Source organism: Podarcis filfolensis, assembly GCF_964270895.1.
Source record: "Podarcis filfolensis genome assembly, chromosome: 3".
In the NCBI taxonomy this organism is placed as follows: Eukaryota; Metazoa; Chordata; class Lepidosauria; order Squamata; family Lacertidae; genus Podarcis; species Podarcis filfolensis.
In genome coordinates this window covers 16,903,566-16,924,768 of record NC_139606.1, presented here as the reverse complement: position 1 = coordinate 16,924,768, position 21,203 = coordinate 16,903,566, and the positions used below count along the sequence as shown (strand labels likewise).

At 42.7% G+C, this 21,203-nt stretch overlaps 2 protein-coding genes across 11 annotated transcripts in view; one reads left to right on the top strand and one right to left on the bottom strand.

The window, feature by feature from the left end:
* LOC310759790 (uncharacterized protein) overlaps nt 1–19,790 on the top strand; it is a 76,707-nt gene extending 56,917 nt beyond the window's left edge. The window contains exons 1-5 of one of the 5 annotated variants that reach the window (XM_083607501.1): nt 7,594–7,662; nt 7,767–7,849; nt 17,433–17,548; nt 18,132–18,244; nt 19,262–19,790. In XM_083607501.1, coding sequence (XP_083463627.1) covers nt 17,465–17,548; nt 18,132–18,244; nt 19,262–19,445 — 381 coding nt within the window. In that variant the 5' untranslated portion in view covers nt 7,594–7,662; nt 7,767–7,849; nt 17,433–17,464 and the 3' untranslated portion in view covers nt 19,446–19,790. Of the gene's footprint in view, nt 1–7,578; nt 7,850–17,432; nt 17,636–18,131; nt 18,245–19,261 lie in introns of those variants that run through there. The other 4 variants (XM_083607499.1, XM_083607500.1, XM_083607502.1 and 1 more) reach the window with 4 other exon arrangements.
* MACROD2 (mono-ADP ribosylhydrolase 2) overlaps nt 1–21,203 on the bottom strand; it is a 966,393-nt gene that overhangs the window by 40,970 nt on the left and 904,220 nt on the right. The window lies entirely within an intron of this gene.

The window sequence follows — 21,203 nt, the reverse complement described above, 5'->3', positions numbered from 1 at the left end:
AAAGAAGCCGTTTTGGAACATTACCAGAAGCCACAACTTTTTTTGCCAGAATATCGGGGGTAAATCGGTATCTCCTTCCACAGCCAATTTTAATTGAGGATAGGTATAGCAAAGTCCGCAATGTTCCTCTAACATTTCTTTGTTGTTTTCTGTGGCCAAGGTCAGGGGACAGGACTGGCATGACCAGCAGGCTTTCCATTGTTGCAGACCTTCCCCCAAGATACAGTAAAAGAAAAAAAAGTGTGCGGGGCTATAAAGGATTCAGCCACAAAGGATTCAAAGTGATGTCAGTGGCTAGAATCAAATGGCTGTTTTTGGATCACATTCCATGTATGCTTAACTACCTTCATTATACCACGCTAGGGTACAACCCTGAGGACAATTATTAGTTAGTAAAAACCATTGAACTCAGTGGAACTTAATTTTGAGTAAACATGCTTAGGACTGTTTCAGAACATGGTTGGAGGTTGGAGGATGGATGGCTAACAGATTGAGGTTGAATCCTGACAAGACAGAAGTACTGTTTTTGGGGGACAGGAGGCGGGCAGGTGTGGAGGACTCCCTGGTCCTGAATGGGGTAACTGTGCCCCCGAAGGACCAGGTGCGCAGCCTAGGAATCATTTTGGACTCACAGCTGTCCATGGAGGTGCAGGTTAATTCTGTGTCCAGGGCAGCTGTTTATCAGCTCCATCTGGTACGCAGGCTGAGACCCTACCTGCCCGCAGACTGTCTCGCCAGAGTGGTGCATGCTCTAGTTATCTCCCGCCTGGACTACTGCAATGTGCTCTACATGGGGCTACCTTTGAAGGTGACCTGGAAACTACAACTAACCTAGAATGCGGCAGCTAGACTGGTGACTGGGAGTGGCTGCCGGGACCACATAACACCGGTCTTGAAATACCTACATTGGCTCCCAGTACGTTTCCAAGCATAATTCAAAGTGTTGGTGTTGACCTTTAAAGCCCTAAATGGCCTCGGTCCAGTATACCTGAAGGAGTGTCTCCACCCCCATCCTTCTGCCCAGACAATGAGGTCCCGCTCCGAGGGCCTTCTGGCAGTTCCCTCCCTGCGAGAAGCGAAGTTACAGGGAACCAGGCAGAGGGCCTTCTTGGTAGTGGCGCCCGCCCTGTGGAATGCCCTCCCATCAGATGTCAAAGAAACAAACAACTATCGGACTTTTAGAAGACATCTGAAGGCAGCCCTGTTTAGGGAAGCTTTTAATATCTGAAGGACTATTGTATTTTAATCTTTTGTTGGAAGCTGCCCAGAGTGGCTGGGAAAACCCAGCGAGATGGGTGGGGTTTAAAATTATTATTATTATTATTATTATTATTATTATTATTATTATTATTATGGCATTATGGGACTGTTGCTCATGTCACTCATGTTTTTCAACAGCTGCATGAACAGATAGGTGAATTCCACAGGAGATTTGGACAGAGGAATTGTCCGTATGTTCCGGACAGGCAGCTCTCTTTCCCATTTTCATGAGATTCCAGGAAGGGAGTTGAAACCCTGAACTGTTCTCTGGGAGCAGTGAGGGTCTACATATGAGGGAACAAACTGAAAGTTAATCCCAATAAATTGGTCTGACTTCTTAACAATAAACCCATTTTTTATCTATTGCAATAATCTTCCTCTGTATTTAAACCCTCTGTGCCTACTTAAGCTTTACTGCTCTGTATGCTACTGGTAACTGGATATTGGATTTGTATACACCTCTAAATGTCTAGAGGGCTCAAAGGAAATAGCAATGTATATTTAGAGTAGTGGCGCATTATTGCCACTGTTTTTTAATATAGTAACCAGCTGAGGGTGCAAGTCTACGGCACTGTTAAAAACAAGAACACAACTCTGAGAGTTCCAAGTTTCCTAAGTTTTTTTTCTGTACAGGTCCCACTGAATTTAGTGTGAGCTACATAAAATTTTATAAAGTTGCATTGTACAAAAACAAAACAAAACAAAACTGATAGCATAGAAAGAATTTAAGAACTTAAGCTATTTTAGCCACTCTTAACCATGTGGCATAAGGGACGCAGGTGGCGCTGTGGGTTAAACCACAGAGCCTAGGACTTGCTGATCAGAAGGTCAGCGGTTCGAATCCCCGCAATGGGGTGAGCTCCAGTTGCTCGGTCCCTGCTCCTGCCAACCTAGCAGTTTGAAAGCATGTCAAAGTGCAAGTAGATAAATAGGTACCACTCCGGCGGCAAGGTAAACAGTGTTTCCGTGTGCTGCTGTGGTTCACCAGAAGTGGCTTAATCATGCTGGCCACATGACCCGGAAGCTGTACGCCGGCTCCCTTGGCCAATAAACTGAGATGAGCGCTGCAACCCCAGAGTCAGTCACGACTGGACCTAATGGTCAGGGGTCCCTTTACCTTTAACCACGTGGCATGAATGTAGGTTAAATCTAATAATGCCATTGTGCTTGTGATTTGACAAAGGAGGCTTGTACTCTGTCATAAAGTTTGTATCCGATACTGTAGCTGAATCATCTGAGTTTTGTTAAGCAGCAGTAGTGTCATGTGTTCCATGGACAAAGCTATGGAACTGTCCTGATAGCAGCTAGGGCTGCTTTCTTGGGAAGGACTGGGCTAGGGCATGGTGATGGCAAGGTTTGGGTCATGCAAGCACACTGGCTCGAGCACTCGATTGGTGGCAGCGGTCCCACCGATGCGCCAATGCAGCTCAGACTTCACTGCTGCCATGTCCGATTCCTGCCGCATCGGCAGTGATGGCAATGTTGGAGGTTTGGCTCTGTCCCAACACATGCAGTGCTCCTCGTAGGCAGGTCATAACTGGTACAAATCAAATATCAAGAGGGACCGTAGCTCAGTTGCAGAACACATGCTTTGCATGCAGAAGGTCCCATGTTCAACCCAGAGCATCTCCAGGCAAGCAAGGATAACAAAGACAATTGTCTGAGACCATAAACAGCTGCAGCCGGTCAGAATATAAAACAGTAGGCAAAAGTCAGACCTGGTATAAAGCAGCTTTCAATAGCCTATTGTCACTCTACATCCCAGCACCCACTACCACACCCTTCTCCCTAAAGAGTGGGTGTGTCTTCTTTTTGGAATTTAGAAACAAGCCATAAAGATATGGGTGGGTTTCCTTTTTGGGCAATCCTATTACAAGCATTATTGTTAATGCTTAAGAGTGTGCTACATAAGGATTGTAGGAAATGGAGGGATGAGAGGCCAGAAGTTCACACACCGGAAATCTCGAAGGGCTTAGATAAACCATTAAATTTGACTGCTGATATTTTCACAGGGCTCTTTCCAATAAAGTGCTGAGATTACTCCATTAGCTCAATAGCTTCTGCATCCACAAATCTATTCAAGGCAGCAATGTCAACTCTTTACAGGACAATGAGAAATATGGATGACTGAAAAGTAAATGAATAATTTCACCTAATATTCTTGCGGGGTGGGATCTTCCTCACTGGAAGAGCTTTCAGTTTGAGTAAACAGATAGGGTTGAGTTCACGTTATTGCTGGTTAACCTAATGTTTTCTGCCTGTGACTAATGAGTCTCCTTCCCCAGTCAAAACATGAAAGAATTTCACAGATAACGTAAAGAAATGATAAAGACTTCAGGTGATATAGATCTCCTCCTGTACACAGTATTACATTCCCCCGAGTGAGTTCATGTAAGATCACTTTGTGCCGTTCATAATCAAAGCACAATCCTCAGAGCTCTGCTTCTTTGATCATGTGCAGAAGTTTTCTGATGATGTAGCGCAGTTTGCTAGCAAAGGCCATCCCTCCAGAGCACAATACAAAAATGATTTTCATATCAGGTCTAAGGAATATTCTTCTTCCTTCAAATCTGTCTTTCAGAGGCTGGTAATAAGCACAGGGGCTTCTGGGCTCTCTGTAACAGGAGCACTCATATAAAGGTTTTTTGGTTGTAAGTGTTTCGATTTTGAGTTGTAAGCTTCCTTGTTGTGACTCCATAATGTGGCATGCACTGATGGTGAGCCACACGCAACTAAGCACACAAACAAACAATGCAAAGCCCCTTCGCATAGAAATAGTAAGGTGTTTGGGCACACAGAAATAATTTTTCTGATCCTTTTGAGCATGTGTGCTATTATTTTAAACTTTCTCAAGGATTCCTCCTGTCAACTAAGTCTTCCTTACATAATGCTGGAACATATTTATTAGCAAACGGTAGCCAAATAATTGACTGATTAGTTAAAATCAGTACTGTAGACCCACAACTTATGTGGGGTGGGGGTTATGTTCCAGGGATAGTGCATAAAGCCAAAATTGAATATAGTCAGAACACCATGGGTGCAGTGACAGACCCTCCAAGTGTACCTATAAAAAGGTTATTACTTTGTGCGTGTCAGGAAACGGACCAAGGTATTTCAACCGCAAATTTCTGTTTGTACTATGTCGGGCTCATTTCATTTTGTGGTACCTGCTATTTGCCCCCATGTTACTCCAGGCAGGTTGCAAACATTACTTTTTATCCCCTTACTGAGTTAACTGTCAAGTGAGTTAATGACAAGCCTTTACTCTATGCAGAGACTAGAGATAATTTGCCAGAAGCAAACAAAAATCTATTGGGGCCAACTGCAACATGCTCCTTGCGTTGTGAAAGACAGATGGAAACTACTTCAGGGTAAAACTAATTTCTCCTAGAGTAAAAGCCACAAAACATAGCTGTGAAAACGGTCTTTAATTTATTATTATTATTATTATTATTATTATTATTATTGTTATCATCATCGCCGTCATTATTACCACTCTTTTCATACAATTTGGCTGCAACCCTGGGCAATGAGCAGCTATGCATCTGCATGGAAACCAAAAAGCACCATAAAGGAGGGCTGTGATTTTCATCCATCACCCCTGGGATGGACACGTGGAAAGAGGCAGAAACCACCGCCAAACAATGCTGTCTCACTGTTTGATCGGTGGAATTATGAACGTTTACATTTCTATAGCAACAATTGCATATCTAAAGTACTGTAAAAACAGTCAAATACTAATTTTCAATAGACAGCTAAGTTTGGTGCAATTTAGCAAACAGAAGCATTTTTTTTTTTTAAAAAAGTCTGGATTGTCAAGGCTGTTCTCTCTCTCTCTCTTTCTCTTTCTAACTGATCCTTTAAATAAAACACAAAAGAGGGAACCATGAAAACAGAAATTTGCTATAATTGTCAGCAGGAGCATATCAATGGCAAATAGTCTAGAGAACAAACTCTAATCCTTTGCCACCAACCCATCTGTGCCGAAAAGATAAAAAAAGTGTATGAAGATGGAAATAAGTAAAGCTAAATCTGTGACAAGTCAAATGCTAAGCAGGCTGGTTCATCATATTGTTACACACCACCCCAAACTCCACAGTGTGAGATTCCAGAAGTTCCAGGCATGCTTTGCCCATGGCTCAAATGCACACTTGGGTCTAACCTAAATACACATGAGTATTTCCTGGCTTTAACACTCCAAACTTCAATTCAATTCAATCAATAGCTTAATCCAGAACGTATGGTGTTTTGCAACCCCAGACTCATAACATGTTAAATTACACTGATTCAGAGAGTGCGCCCATTGAAAAGTATTGGAAAGGTGAAATATCTTTCCTCAGCAATGTAAAAAATGTGGCATTTTGCATTCAAATTCTCTATCTATATAATAGCCCAATAAAATAATCAAAATAAATCCCACAGTCCCACACATCAGCGACTCTAAAGCAACCACATTGACATTGGCACAAATGTGCTGTGACAAAACAAAGGGTTTGTAAGAAGAGCAAGAATACTATGGACATTTTAACAAGTGCTGAATGAAAACCATTTGCAAAAGTTGCAATTCTTGCTTTTGTACATCTACTGCAATGTCTGAAAACTGGCGGGCACTTAGACACAGACACACAGACACACACACACACACACACACACACACACACACGACTAAAAAACAGGACATAAGAAAAAAGAGGAGAAACGAGGGCACAAATTTGCATAAAATGTGCATATGCTAATTAGTAGGTATTCAGAGAAGTTTAGCAATAACTACTTTAATTTAAATAAAAATATAGTACATCATCATAGTGGGGAAGACTGTGACTGCTCTCCCATCTTCTGGCTCTTTTTTTTTCAATTGGACTTAAAACATCAATAGACAACACTGTCAAACAGACCAATAAAGTAGAACACATAGACACCTTATTGAAAACAGACCTTGCATATATGTGAGTGTGTGGACATCTGATCAAATGGGAGGGTATTACCCTGGGGAACCAACTCCTTTTTAGATGTTTAAGATCCTCCTCTTTATTCTTTTTGTCCCATTTCTGTGGTCTGGTTATATAAATCAAGTTCATTGTGTGCTCCAATAAAATACTCAGAATGGCTAACACATTATAATTTGCTTCCAGTGCAGTTTGCTCCTGAAGAGACTACTGTCCCTGAGTTAAACAGTGCATTTTATTGGCTGTTTTCATTCCATAACCCAAAGGATGATTTTATATTTACATCTAATGATTTTAATTATATCCAAATATTTATCTCCACTGTGGCTAAATTAGCAGGTACTTAATTGTATTAATATATACCACCTGACACTTGGGTTATCTCACTTGCCTGCATGTGGAAAATAGAAAACTACATAATTCAGTTATGTGGAAAATGTCCTCAAGGGCATCTGCAATGTAGCTGACATCCCACATAAAATCTGTGCTTCACACAGCGAGTTGCCTTCTGCAGCATATTATTAGGAGCAGAGCACCTTCCCCATCCCCCAGTTACATAGATCATTTTTATTCATTAAGAATAAAAGTGCTTATATGGCTGTGTAGTAAGGAAAGCAAAACAATCAAACAAAAAAGAGTTCACTGTCAGATCCAAAGCAGGATGGAAATTTCTTTTCCTGTTAATTAATCGAGCTTTCATCGCAATTCTGTGATCTGTAAATAAAGCTCCCAAACCAGTTTTATAAAACACAAAGGAGAAGAGACACAGGAGGTAGCAGAGGGGAGAAAAGCCCATGGATGATCAAATTCCACAGGAGCTAATTGTGTTTGCGGTGTTCTTTTTCTGAAGGATGACCAAGCAGGGCCTTCAGCACTGAAATAATTCTGAGTTTGCTTGTATTTTTATGCAAATGAGCTATAAACTCAAAGTGTAGCGTGCCCTTGGCGTAACTTGAGCACCTACCATATATTACTAAGCTTTGTAAATATTATGAATGGAAGGAAAGTTGCTTCTGCTGCGAAAGCGTATGCAGTGTCTAACTTTCTAAGTCTTACTTTCCAAGTTCCTTTATTAAAAATTGCTCAGGCCTTTCAAGATCTACCAGAAGGGGGACTGATGAGAAGCCTTAAGATATTTACCCAGACATGACTGAGACATGCTTGATGAGATGGGAAAAACACGAACCCCTTTGAAAGGATGCAAAAATCTCCGGCCATCTGCTTAGTGGCAATGCTCGGAGAACAATGAGAGGGGAATAAGAAGTGGGGAGGGGAGGGGGGCTGCTAGATGGAGGGAAAAGGTAAAGGATCCTTCAATTATTGAGTCAATGAGGCCATTACCGCTCAAAAAAAAAAAAAGTCTGAGGGAGTCAGCAGAAGCAGCTTGGAAAGTCCAGGAAAACAACAGCAGCTCATTTAAACAAAAAACAGCCCAGCCCGTAAGAAAGCAATTTAGGTCAGTGTTGCTCACGAAACCTTAGTTAATTAGAAATCATAGGTAATGCGTGCAAGCTCCGAAGAAGTTTCATTCCTCTGCCTTATCCTCCCTTTCATTTGCAGCCCTTGAAATCCTGCAGATGGAGCTCTGCTTAAATGAATGCCGCACAGCCTGAGAGAAGCTTCTGTTTCATTTGGCAGTGCAGGTGAACAGCCTGAATTAAGGTTTTAAATGAATGCCCCAGGTGTTTATTCAATATGGTGTACAGCTTAGGCGCTGCGAGCTCTAAAGGCTTGGCAAAGCGCATCTGTGTTTTCACTATTATACAATCCACTGGAGAAAAATTACAGGGAAGGCAAAAGTTTGCTAACCCGGAGTACCACAAATCAGATTTGAACCATTGTTTTTTGCCAGGCTATGAAATGCGTTATCCTCAAGAAGGAGTACATTATTCTGAATGAACGAGCAGCCCCTTAGTTCTGAGGGGCAGTAAACAGTGCCCTAAGCTGTGGTAATATGTTCAATAACCTCATTTTTATAATAATAAATTCAAGTTGTATTTTTCCCTTTTGTTATTTCACTGCAGCAGCCATATCACTTTGTTGTTTCCAAAGCTTTTCAAAGCTGACAGAGCCTTAAAAGTGTTTGGAGGGAATTTTTTACCCAAGAGCAATAATATATTTCATGATTCAGTGTGCATGGGTGGTTCGTGAATTCTGAATTGAGGCCACCCGGCCCCATTTTGGACTGGACCCCTTTGTCGTTAAAAGTAGTAGAATGTCAGAGAGAAGCTCTGAACAGAATTCAGTTGGAAAAGCCATAGCTGCAGAGCACTCTCCTCTTTGAAAGTTTTAGGAGACCTGTCTAGGGTTGAATCTGGCAACCTTACCCTGCAGCCTTTCTCAACCTTGGGTCCCCAGATGTTGAACTACAACTCCCATCACCCCTAGCTAGCAAGGCCAGAGCTCAGGGATGATGGGAGTTGTAGTCCAACAGCATTTGGGGACCCACAGGTTGAGAACCGCTGTATCCTGGAATCACTAAATCACCAATGCTGCTTCAGAGTATTCTGGACATTTTGCCACTTGAGGCAAAACAGATTCACAGAATTGTGGAGTTGGAAGGTATCGCAAGAGGGCCATCTAGTTCAACCCCCTACGATGCAGGAATCACAGATAAATATTCCAGGCAGCATTCATGTTGTGTTATGTGTTCTTTGAACAAACCTGAAATTTTTGGTGCCTGCTAGACGGTGCATGCCATTTTTCATATCCAACAGTACCCTGGTATGAAAATGCGAGCCACATTTTTATTAATCAACTCCAAGTAGATGTTGCCTTACGTCTAAGGAAGGAATATTTCCATACTTTATGAGCAACTTGTCTTCATATCACTCCTGGGAGCATTCCCTCCTCCTCACAGCCAGCACACCCTAAATTCTTACTTAATTCGTTCTGGAGGTCCGTTCTTAACCTGAAACTGTTCTTAACCTGAAGCACCACTTTAGCTAATGGGGCCTCCAGCTGCCACCGCGCCAGCGGAGCACGATTTCTGTTCTCATCCTGAAGCAAAGTTCTTAACCCGAGGTACTATTTCTGGGTTAGCGGAGTCTGTAACCTGAAGCGTATGTAACCTGAAGCGTATGTAACCTGAAGCGTATGTAACCCGAGGTACCACTGTATTGAACTCAGTAACGCATTAACGACTAATGGGTCAAGAATACATCTTTCATTTTAAAAATTAAATTCTTTTAAAAAAAATATTTAAAAAACTACCTTCTGAGTCTAAAAACAAGTAAGAACCTCATTGAAATTAAAACATATGCTTATGCTGTGTGTGAGTTTTGAGATACCCATGTCTTCATCTCATATGCAAGTTCTGATATGTGAAAAATGAGTTACTCTTTTATGCTGGGGAAGCTGTTAACTGCCTCCCAGAAGCAGATAAATCCATTTCAAGCAAACATGCTCTTTTTAGACTTCTAAACATGTATCCTCTATGATTATTTATTTTCATGTTATTCTGCCCCACCCCAACTTCCACGTTAAATCAGTAGTCCAACGAACCCCAAAGACTCAGATCATTTCAAAAGGGATGACTGGGGTGGATTCAGAATTCCTGTGGGAGCAGGGGAGGTCATTTTCACTCATTCCTACACCCAGTAGCCCTCCCATCCCTGCACCCCCTGAAAAGCTGCTCTTGCAGATTGGGCGACCCTCTGGAATGGTGTGGAAAGCAGCACAGGAAGCAGTGAGAATTGCCCCCCCCCCTTCTTCCTCCAGCTGGAGTTCACAGAGTTTCCATGAGCATAAGTTACATTCTGGATCCCAACCATCATGTCTGAACAGTACAAAGATGGTGTATGTTTGGAAGCCTTGCAGAGCAAACAACCTGCTCATTCAGTGTAGGAAAGGTTGACATTAACCTGCACAAGGCTGTTTATGCTAGCCAGATTTAATACGTTTCCCTCGATGATGGTAAGAGGAAGATATTTAGCTCTCCCAGAAGTAGAGCGTCTCTGCAAATGTGGTAGGCAGGAACCTGATACGTTGGAGCATATTTTCTTTTCTTGTAATTTTGGCATTTATGCCAGAAGACAATTGTTAGAGGCCTTACAACCTAACAGGCACGGTTCTATGCCGCCAATGGTTCAGGACCTGCTCTCGGACAGGAATGATCAAATTACTTTGATAGTGGCTAAATTTTTGCGTGCTGTCCATGTGGAAAGACTGGGCCATTATAGAGAAACTTAGTGGTTCTTGATTGGTCGGTGATGTGGTAGTGTCAGACTGCATTATTTATGCAAATTGTTATGCCAAATTTGTATTTTCCACAATCTGTATACGGTGTTTGTTTTACAATGTGTGGTTTGCTATGCCTAATAAAGGATCGATTGATTGATGAACCTGCACAACCCACAAAGGGGAGGAAGGGAAGTCCAGGAGATTCTTAGGAACTCTCTTTCTATGTTGGTTGTTTGATAATTGTTTGTCAATTTCAAAAACTGAAAAAGCTGAAAATAAATAAAAATGAAACGAACCTGCACAAGGACTAAAGGAGAAGAGGGTTGGATTTGTGTCCACTGAGATTGCCCCATCTGCCACACATTCATGGAAACTTGTGGGCAGAGCCTGCGAGACTACAGACCTGTACCCTGCATTTTTTGAAGGGTACAGATAGCATGGCTATTTTGAACCCAGAGAGGCTCTCCTCAGAAGTTCCGGTAAATGCCTAGTCAAACTTCATGTATTGTCTTCAACAGTGGGCTCAGTACCAGACTGCTAACGAAATAGATAGCTTCGTGGCACTCCAAAGTTTCTATCTCTGGTCTATTCTGTACCCTTATGTTAGCCGGTTTCCCCTCATCTCCTTATCAAACCCTCTGATCACGCCTCCCTCCCTCTCTTCTTCCCTCCCTCCTTGTTATCTGAAATAAAAGATACATTAGAAAAGAGGCAGATTTTCTTTCCCCTTTTTTCCCCTCCTCAGAAAGTGGTACGGTTTAAAAGCCCCCTAATTATTGTTATGCCTGTTACAGAAATAACTTACATCCTACATAATGGAGCTAAGGTGGCTAACAACAAATGCAGTAAAACACAACATAAAGCAATCCTATAAAATGTAAACAGTGTATAAAACAAACAGGTAAGAAAACAGATCAATAAGACAGCCAGGCTTAATAAATAAATAAAAATAAAATAAAGCACAGCAGGAGGAGGAGGAGCAGATGAAACAGCTTGATAGGCCAAAGGCTTGTCTAAATAAGAAGGTACTTGTGTGATGGAAGCCACCACAGAAGTATCTGAACTGGCATCCCCAAGGAAGGTATTCTAGAGTCTGGGCACAGCTACCAAAAAGTCCCTCTCTCAAATCCCTGCCAAATGTACTTCAGGCTTCTGAACCTAGTACTTTATTCATTTGATTCAGTGAGAAAACTACAGACTTGTACTATGCCATTTTTAAAAGGCTAATGTGCCATACACACAAGCTTTTGCTTGATTGTTTGTTTAATGCTCCTCTACATGGAATAAAAATGAATTTAGGGTTGTATGCCAGCTAGCAGCCTTTGGTCATGGATAAAGAACATTATTTCAGTATGTATTATTACTAAAACTTGGCAGTTATGCTTGTACCACAAGGTTTTGTAGTGTCTTCATTCTGTATAACATCTAGATGAAGAAGAAGAGTTTGGATTTGATACCCCACTTTATCACTACCCTAAGGAGTCTCAAAGCGGCTAACAATCTCCTTTCCCTTCCTCCCCCATAACAAACACTCTGTGAGGTGAGTGAGGCTGAGAGACTTCAGAGAAGTGTGACTAGCCTAAGGTCTCCCAGCAGCTGCAAGTGGAGGAGCGGGGAAGCGAACCCAGTTCACCAGATTACGAGTCCACCGCTCTTAACCACTACACCACACTGGCTCTAGATGGTGGTCCGAGAGGGAGATCATTGGGAGTTTTGGAGCTGGGTGATTTGATTTCTTATTTATTTAACTATTTATAATTCATAAAATATGTCAGGCCAGCTTACAACACATAAAAAAAATACAAATGATATTATAAATACAAAAAAAATTAATAAAACAGCAGTAGATACTGGTTGGTTAAAAAGGGGGGAAATTCAAAAAACACATGAAAGAAGGCAAGGGTGGTTCTTGCCAAATATCACCAGAGAGGGAGTTCCATAGGGCGGGACCTGCCACACTAAAGACTCAGCTCCTAGGGAAGCCTAACCGAACCTCAGGGGCATGGGGAACCACCAGAAGTGCCCTATCAGAGGACCACCTTGATTGATGTAGAGTACAATCAGATGGTCCCTAACGTACTTGGACCCAAGTTGTTTAGGGTTTTGTGAATTAACAGAAGAACCTTGAATCCAGCTTGGTATTAGATTGGTGAGCAGATGACGCCCAGCTCTATCTCTGCTTCTTATCTGACCCAGTGTGTCATCATTGATGTCTGGAATGGGCTAGATTAGTGCTAGAAAGTCAATCCAGAGAAGAGTAAAGGTGCTGTTCTTGAAGAGTTTATCAGTCTAGGGAACTGGTACTCAGCTAGCTCACTCTTCCCCTTTAGAACCTGGTTTGTAGTTTGGGGGATGATGCTTGGTTGGATGTTAAGTGGTCTCAATTGTTTGTGGTGCCTCCTATCAGCTTTGACTGGTGTGCAAGCATGGCTAGCACAACACATTTTGCTGCCTGAGGCAGAGCAGCAAATGCCCCATGGTCACCACAAAGGTTAGTCAAGGCAGCTTGTCACCTGGGGCAGAAAATTGCACAAGTGACTCTCCCTTTACCTGACAGTTCAAATGCAGTAATAATACATTGTTATTTACTTCCCTACCTATGATACCCAAACTAGCTGCTTGAAACAGCTGCGTTACTCTGCCCAATGGTTGGAGTGGCCCAATAACTGCAGCATTATCTATGCCCCAGTAATGTCCAAGCTAGATTACTGTAATGATCAACTACCCCTAAAGCAGTAGCTGAAAATTATAGCTGGCCCAGAACATGGCAGCCAGATTCTGAGTTGGGACTAAAACCCTTTAGGCATATTATAGAACTAGATGCTGGTTTTCAACATGTTGGTTTTGGCCTGTGGTCTAAGGTTACCAGACGTCCCTGTTTCCCAGGGACAGTCCCCGGATTTACCCCATACAAAATCCACTGAAGTTGAAAAGTGTCCCCGGATTCATTGGAAAAAAATCTGGTAACCTTACTGTGGTCAAGTATCTGAAGTGCCACATTTTTGCCATATCAACCTCAAGTGAGATCTTCATTGGTGCCTCCCCTACCTTCTGAAGTTAGGCAGGTGGCTATCAGGAATGCAACCTTCTCATAAGAATATAAGAACAGCCCTGGTGGGTCTAGCTAACTGGGTGCCCATGAAAGAGCCCATCCCATGGGAAGCCTGCAAGCAGGCCTCAGTATCCAGACTGTGGAATTCCCACCCATCATATTCTGATGTCTTCAGTTCTGTCTTTCAAGTGCCACACAAAGTGTCCTTTGGGTTTTAACGGCATCTGCTTGCCTTTTGTTATTATTGTTTTAAAGTATTTTCCCCCTCCCCCTCCATCTTGCTGCTGGCTGTTATTATAGTCTTTGGCTTTTATCTGCCTTTAAAAGGTTTTCTTAATTCTCTTTTTAGAGTAATACACAGAGGTACAAATAGGCAGACTCTAAAGTTCTAGACAGAGAAACAAATAGAGAAGCCACAGAAACTCACTGAAGGCAGCAAAACAGGATTCAGACCTATGAAAGAAAAGGTATTTTGCACAAAGAGCTCAACATTTCAAAAGAAGCCAGAAGGATGAACATATTGTTAGGAGTTTGTGGATGCCAGGCCAGTTTGGTTGGGGGGGGGGCGAGGAAGGAGGCTGTATGTGAGACCCTTCTACCGTACTTTTCTCTCTATAACACGCAGATTTTTTCTCCTAAAAAGTAAGGGGAAATGTCTGTGCGTGTTGTTGAGCAAATGTGTGGTCCCTGGAGCCGACCCTCCCGAGCGCAGGGGCAAAAATCACGCAAAAATCCAATTGCGCCCGTCAGGGAGAAGGGAGCTCCGTGAGAGAGGAAGCTGTTGCTTTCCTGCATTCTGCCTCCGGGTCTTACTGCCCACCCGCTTCTGTTTCGGCTGCTGTTTGCTCAAACGGAACAAAGAGCAGGCAAATCCCCTCCCCTCCAGGCAAGCAGAGGGGAAAGGAAAGGATCCCATCCTTCCTTCTAATTCCTCTCCGTGCTCCGGTGCTGCTGCGTCCAGGGAAGCATTTTAGAGACTCGCAGGCATGCAGGTGGGAAGAGAGAGAGAGAGAGAGAGAGAGAGAGAGAGAGAGAGAGAGAGAGAGAGGAGGGCTGGCTAGGGTGTGTGTGTGGGGGAAAACTTTTGCCTTCCTTTCCTCCCTCCCGTTAAACCCCTCTCCTGCATTGTTAGCCAGCTGCTTCTCTGCACACCCCTCTCGTGCTCCTTGTCCCTTCTGTGTTTTTCCATCCCTCCCCACTTAAAACGTGGTTACAAAGCACGGATCCACATGGATCCTCAGGATCTTTGCATTGGGTCACCCCAAATTCACCATCAGATCACATTACATGTCCATGGCTACAGCCTGCACCAAAAAAACCACGCACCCACTGTTGCCTGGGGCTGCAGTGGTGCAAAAACGTGGTTACAAAGCATGGATCCACATGGATCCTCAGGATCTTTGCATTGGGTCACCCCAAATTCACCATCAGATCACATAGCATGTCCATGGCTACAGCCTGCACCAAAAAAACCACGCACCCACTGTTGCCTGGGGCTGCAATGGTGCAAAAACGTGGTTACAAAGCATGGATCCACATGGATCCTCAGGATCTTTGCATTGGGCTACCCCAAACTCACCATCAGATCACATGTCTGTGGCCACAGCATGAGGCACAAAAATGATACATCCACTGTTTCATTCAGAATTTCCCCCCCCCCCTTGTTTTCCTCCTCTAAAAACGATGTGCGTGTTATGGTCAGGTGTGTGTTATAGAGCGAAAAATACGGTAATTCCTGCATGGACCAGGCCAGCCTGGGTGATGGGCCATTAAGAGAACAAAAGGAACTGTGATGGGCCATTAAGAGAACCAAGGTCCAGATATTTGACAAATCGTCCACCTGCCTCATTAAGAGTCGCCTTCCAATAACTACCCTTTCAATCTATGCCTTCACCAGTCCTAGATGGACAATACAACAGAATACCTTATGAAGAGAGACTGGGCAACCATGTGTAGAAGACATTTGCCATTACTTACTACAATGCCCACTGGGACGTGGGTGGCGCTGTGGGTTAAACAACAGAGCCTAGGACTTTCCAATCAGAAGGTCGGCAGTTCGAATCCACGCGACAGGGTGAGCTCCCATTGCTTGGTCCCTACTCCTGCCAACCTAGCAGTTCGAAAGCACGTCAAAGTGCAAGTAGATAAATAGGTACTGCTCCGGCAGGAAGGTAAACGGCGTTTCCGTGTGCTGCTCTGGTTCGCCAGAAGCGGCTTAGTCATGCTGGCCACATGACGCGGAAGCTGTACGCTGGCTCCCTCGGCCAATAAAGTGAGATGAGCGCCGCAACCCCAGAGTCGGCCACGACTGGACCTAATGGTCAGGGCTCCCTTTACCTTTACTACAATGCCCACTATATACAGACCCAAGAAATCTATTCATGAAACCCCTTTTGACGAAGGAAACAAATCTAACCAGGGCAGAGAAGGTGAAGTGGCTACTGAGTGAAACTGATGACTGTGACTTATAAGGTGTCTATGCCCTGGCAGTAAAAATTCAAATATAAAACAGTGTAAGGAAAGGGGGCACTGTACCAGATGACAATGGGTGGGGCCACCTACTCCCTCTTTTAGATAGTAGGACAGCGCAGGTGTTTTGAGGGCAGAGTTGGCTGTGATATAGCCCAGAGGAAGAAGCGGCGGGCTGGAAAGGCAGAGAAAAGCCATGGCTGATTTCTGCATGTATCTAAGGCTGTAGCTATGGGAGAAACCAGACACTCTGGGGGGTGTTAATGGTGTGAATCTTTCCATTGTGGCTCAGGTTGTAAATATGTGTGGGTAAAGACACTACGATCCTGGATGTGCCTCATTTCCAAAAGGAAACACAAACCTTGAGGCCTGGAACCCCTGGAACCTTGAAAAAGATGAACTAATATTTAAACTGCTGCTTACATGGAGTGTACTGTGCCAAATGTACACCTCCATTTTCTAGCTGGGGTGATCCAGTAAGAATTTAAGTATCTTGGGAGGAAGGGCCCATTCTAAGGTATACACCACATTTCCATGGCTGCACAAGAAAACAAAATGGATGACAGGGTAGTTTACAAATTGACTCCACTCCAAATGCTGCAGATACTAATAATGCCAAAGAGTGCACAGCATACCATGTTATTTTGAATCTAAAGGTGAGGGAAGACTGAAGAAAGGGAATCGATTACAACTCAGGAAGTCTAATGAGGGCAATGGAAGTAAAATGTGACATTTGTGTTAGACATTAAAAAAAAGTTTAACAATGGAGTTCTATTTCCACTATCTCTGTGCAGGAAAAGAGGGTTTATGCCTTGAAGGTGGCAAGGGTGAAGTACAAACCAAACAGTGTTGGTTTTACAGTATAACGAAACCTGCTCTGACATTTTTGCATGTCGCTTGATTTACAGCCAATTCGACTAATGCCTTTAGGATGCTGTGGAAGAATCTGGTCTTCCTTGTCCATTCTCTGCAATGACTTGTACAGGGATCTGGGTAGCTGGAATACAGCTTTTCAGTTTTCATTTATGTCAGTGTTTTACAGCCAGGAGTGTGGCCCTACCTGCAGCCCTCCAGATGTTTTGACCTACAACTCCCATGATCCCTAGCTAACAGGACCAGTGGTCAGGGATGATGGAAATTGTAGTCCAAAACATCTGGAGGGCCAAAGGTTGGGGATGTCTGCTGTAAGTTAAGGGTGAATCAGCTGAATCACATTCTGCTTTGAAACTTGGCTGTGTAGGAGAGGTAGGTTTGAGGATGAGGTCAAACGGTCAAAAGGACTTAGATCCATTGTTCCACCACTAAGAAACATCCAGCTCCAATGTGTGAAGGTGGAACTATCTACGGCATAGGGTACCATACCATATAAATGCTGCTTAAATAACACATCTGTTAGGGGCATGGCTCTGAACAGCTGTAATCTCCTGGCATTCTGAAGCTTGAGTGAACATGGAAAGACCTTAACACTATAGGCGAAACCAGAAGCATTCCGTTAACTGATGTTATTTTCATTTTTTCTGCAGCTACCCTATTGGTACTGCTGCTTGTCTAGACCATGTATAGAAGCAGCAAAACAAGAGAGTGCTTTTCAAAATACGACCAAACGCAACTCAGCTTGGAAGTACCACCAATACTGAAGGTGAATCAACACTATTGTTAATTCACTCCTCAAATGGAATCCTAACACTGCCACTGGGTCCACTCCAAGTAACTGCTCGAAATGACTGTAAGGGAGATGGCTACTCAGGGAATCCATATGGTAACATTTGGCACATTAGAAATAGACACATTTTGGCTCCCATCCCTTGGTGCAAGCCCCTAGTGACTGGCACATAATCCTCTTCTTGCTCAAACTAAGATTTTTATGAGCCAGCTAAGTGCAGAGAAACTATTCCAGATGGTGGAGTCTGCATGATTGGATGATCAGCTGCCCACTGTGTTAAGAGAACTGAGAGTCATAGAAGAATTGTAGGAATGCGAGTGACAGTCTGAATAGCTTCAAGTTCAAAAAGGGGTAATATTCTGAAAAGATGGGTGAGGTTATGTCACATTATTATCAATGACTCCTTTGCCGATAAGTTCCTCCTGTCAGGGAGAAGATTTATTTCCGTACAGAGTTGTTCATCTCCTATCTTCTTTTCATACAACAGTGTCCTCTTTTTGATTGATTGCTGAATCCTATAACAATCTCCTATTGTTTCTGCTTTGTGTCACCTCAACAGATGCTTTACACATCTTGCAGACTGTGCAAACAAGATGAAAATTGGGAGAACATGAGGGAACAGACTAACATGTCGAAGAGGCAAAGTGAAGTATCAAAGAGCTGTGAAGCAAAGTGAATAGAATACGGACTCATTACCCAGAAATAATGGTCACTTATCCATGCACTGACCAGATTCAAACTCGCTTAACTGCAGCAAGGTGGTGGCCTCGTTTGCCCTCAGACCTTACCTGGGAATACTGGAACTTTGCAAAAATTGGTTGTAAACACAGTGTAAATCAGGGGTCTCCAACGTTCTTAGCACATTTGAAAATCTGAGAGACTGCTGTGGGTACCACAAGATATATATTTCAAAGAAAATAAAAAAAACCTGGTGATGCTCAGAACCTCTCCCCAGATTTTTATTGAAAAGTGACAAAGATATCTCACAAGGGTGAGAACACTAGTCATTGACTTGAACCAACTCCACTCCTCCTCATTAGGAATTTCTGGGTAATTTCTGGGTAATTCTGTGACCTGTATATCACAGGTTGGCCAGGTTCTATATATGTTCACTATTATTACTGACAAATCATCATAATCAAACGATTTTATCGAAGGTTATTCTGAGACAACTTCTCTCACCATGGACAAATAATACTTTGTCAACTATCTGCGGTCATTAAAACCCAGTAGTGATTGGCAGACCAACATTACTTGCCTGACCTCTATCACTGTGGTGCACCAGGAGGACAAGGGGTGAGATAGTGGCAAGGAGCAAACACACCAGCAGAGCCAATTTGGTGTTCCTGCTGGTGTATTTGCACCATACCAACTTTGCCAATGCCCCTCCTCTCCTCCTTGCCTTCTGGTATGCCATACTGATGGCTGTGCCAGGAGATCAGGTGAACAGCACTACCCAGACCCGCAAAGCACTACTGTTCAAACCTCATTTTGGGTTTCCAGGAAACTGACTTTTCATCCATCCTGCATACCAGAGAGGACAATTCTCCAAATGATAATAACCATGGAAACAGGGTGATGCGGCATGCTGGGTATCCAATGTTCCTCTATATTTATCCCCGTTAAATAAAGAATTGACGTGGCCTCATGCAGCTACTTTGTTATATTTCTTTGGAATTTCTGTTGTAGCAAGATCCAAAACACCAACCAGTCTACTATAGAAAGCCAGAGTTGCTTTATCCTTGAACAACGTCACCTACCAGAGGGTGACATTCTTCTAGCAGAGGAAGAGGTGGGAAGCAGCAACAATACACTGGCTTCTCCCTCCTTCAACTGTCACCTGGCAGAAGCTATTCCACCAGGCCGCAGCTAAGAGAAAATTAGGAAACGGGGGACACTTTACTGGAATAAGAGACCACAAGCAAGGTCCTTGGGCTTCTCTACCAGAACTAATTCCTCTGGTCCTAATAAGAATTTTGTAACTTTAAGAACCAATACCTGAGTTTGCTTGTCTTCCTCTTCCATTTTTAATTTTATGCCATTAACTTTTAGACCGTAAGTCCTAGAACAGGAGCAGTTTTGTTTTATTTATCTTATGTAAGCCACCAACATTACAGATAATGTGAAGAGGATGACAAACCATGTTGATTGATGCCTTCTTGGTTTGTACTAACTTTTCAATATAAAGCCAGTCAAATAAAGTGCTACCATAATATTACTATTTTGCACTGGTACTTTAGCAATATTTTTTTTAATCCAAGAGATACAGTAGCATGAGCTATGGCTCAGTTTCTGATAGCAGTGTTGTAAAAACAAAGATGGCTACTCTTCGTCACAATCTGAAACATGCATTGTATTCTCTTCCCTGTCTTTGTACTTTCAGCAGGATGTTATTGTCATCTTCCAACTGTTTAAACAATGCAGTACCCAAGTGCAAAGCATTACCTAATCTCACAGAACAATACTAACAAACATTAATTTGTGCAGCTTTAAGCTCCTTTCTTTTTTGCTGGCTTAGAAAAATTAATCAAATGTCTGATTGACAATTGACATAAACATTGTCTTGGACTGAATACTTAAAATTGAATGTCAGATTGTCAAAACAATTCTCAATTAAAGAACAGGACAATATTAAGTGGGACAAATAGCTACTGTGTTTTGTTCTGTTTGTGAAGAAAGGAGTCAAATATAATGAAGTCTACTCCTCTGTCATTGATAAAGTATTTTTACGTCTAATGTTTCTGTTTCTTCCTTTCTGTTTTTTTGCTATCAAAGCAGATGTCCTTAAATGATTGTGACAAAATGGGAAAGCTTCACATTCCTTAATTGTTTCTATTTTTATTAGCACATAAAAGGCAAAATTCTCCCGGTGAAAGAAATGGAAACAATTAAAATTCAGAACTGAACCTGTACCACCTGCTCTTTACATGCAATCTCAGCTTCTGCGTACATAATGCCTACAAGAAAATGAACAGGAACTGGCTTGCCTCCTGTTTCAGAAGGATGGACTGCATTATTCTTTCCTGCAGGCTGATAACTTATGTCTAAAACAGATGCAATAACCAGACCGTCCTGCAAAAGTACAATCCAGTTGGTGGTATCTCCTGCTGAGCAGCTGTCCAAAACCAATAAATAGTTCCTTCTGCTGTGATGAAACAGCGGTTTTGTGTCATCGATTCAGATATTGATAGAATCTCATTTTTGCTGATATGGTATTACAAAGGTCTCTCTGCATCCTGACACACCACTATTAGTGAAAGGTTCCCCCTGCAAAACTGTATAAAATTTGACAGGAGCACTGCAAACAGAAAGGCAGGCTCCTCTACCCGTTTTTTTAGTCTCTCCAGAAAGCAGCACCAAGAATCAATGTAATCGGCAGAACCGACGCATCTTGTAAATATCAGCCTCATCTGTAGAAGCCAACTTTATCCTCTCTTGTCTAATGAGCCAAATATTTCAACCCTCGCAAAAGAGGTGAGGAGGAGAAGCAAGGAATATGTCATCTCCTCCTGCACCTTCTCATGGTGGCCCGGGTGTTTCTTTAGGAAATATATAGCACAGAAATCCTCTTAGAATCTTCCACTTTTGATAGAATCTCTGGTGAAAAGTTATTTGGCTTGACTTACATGTG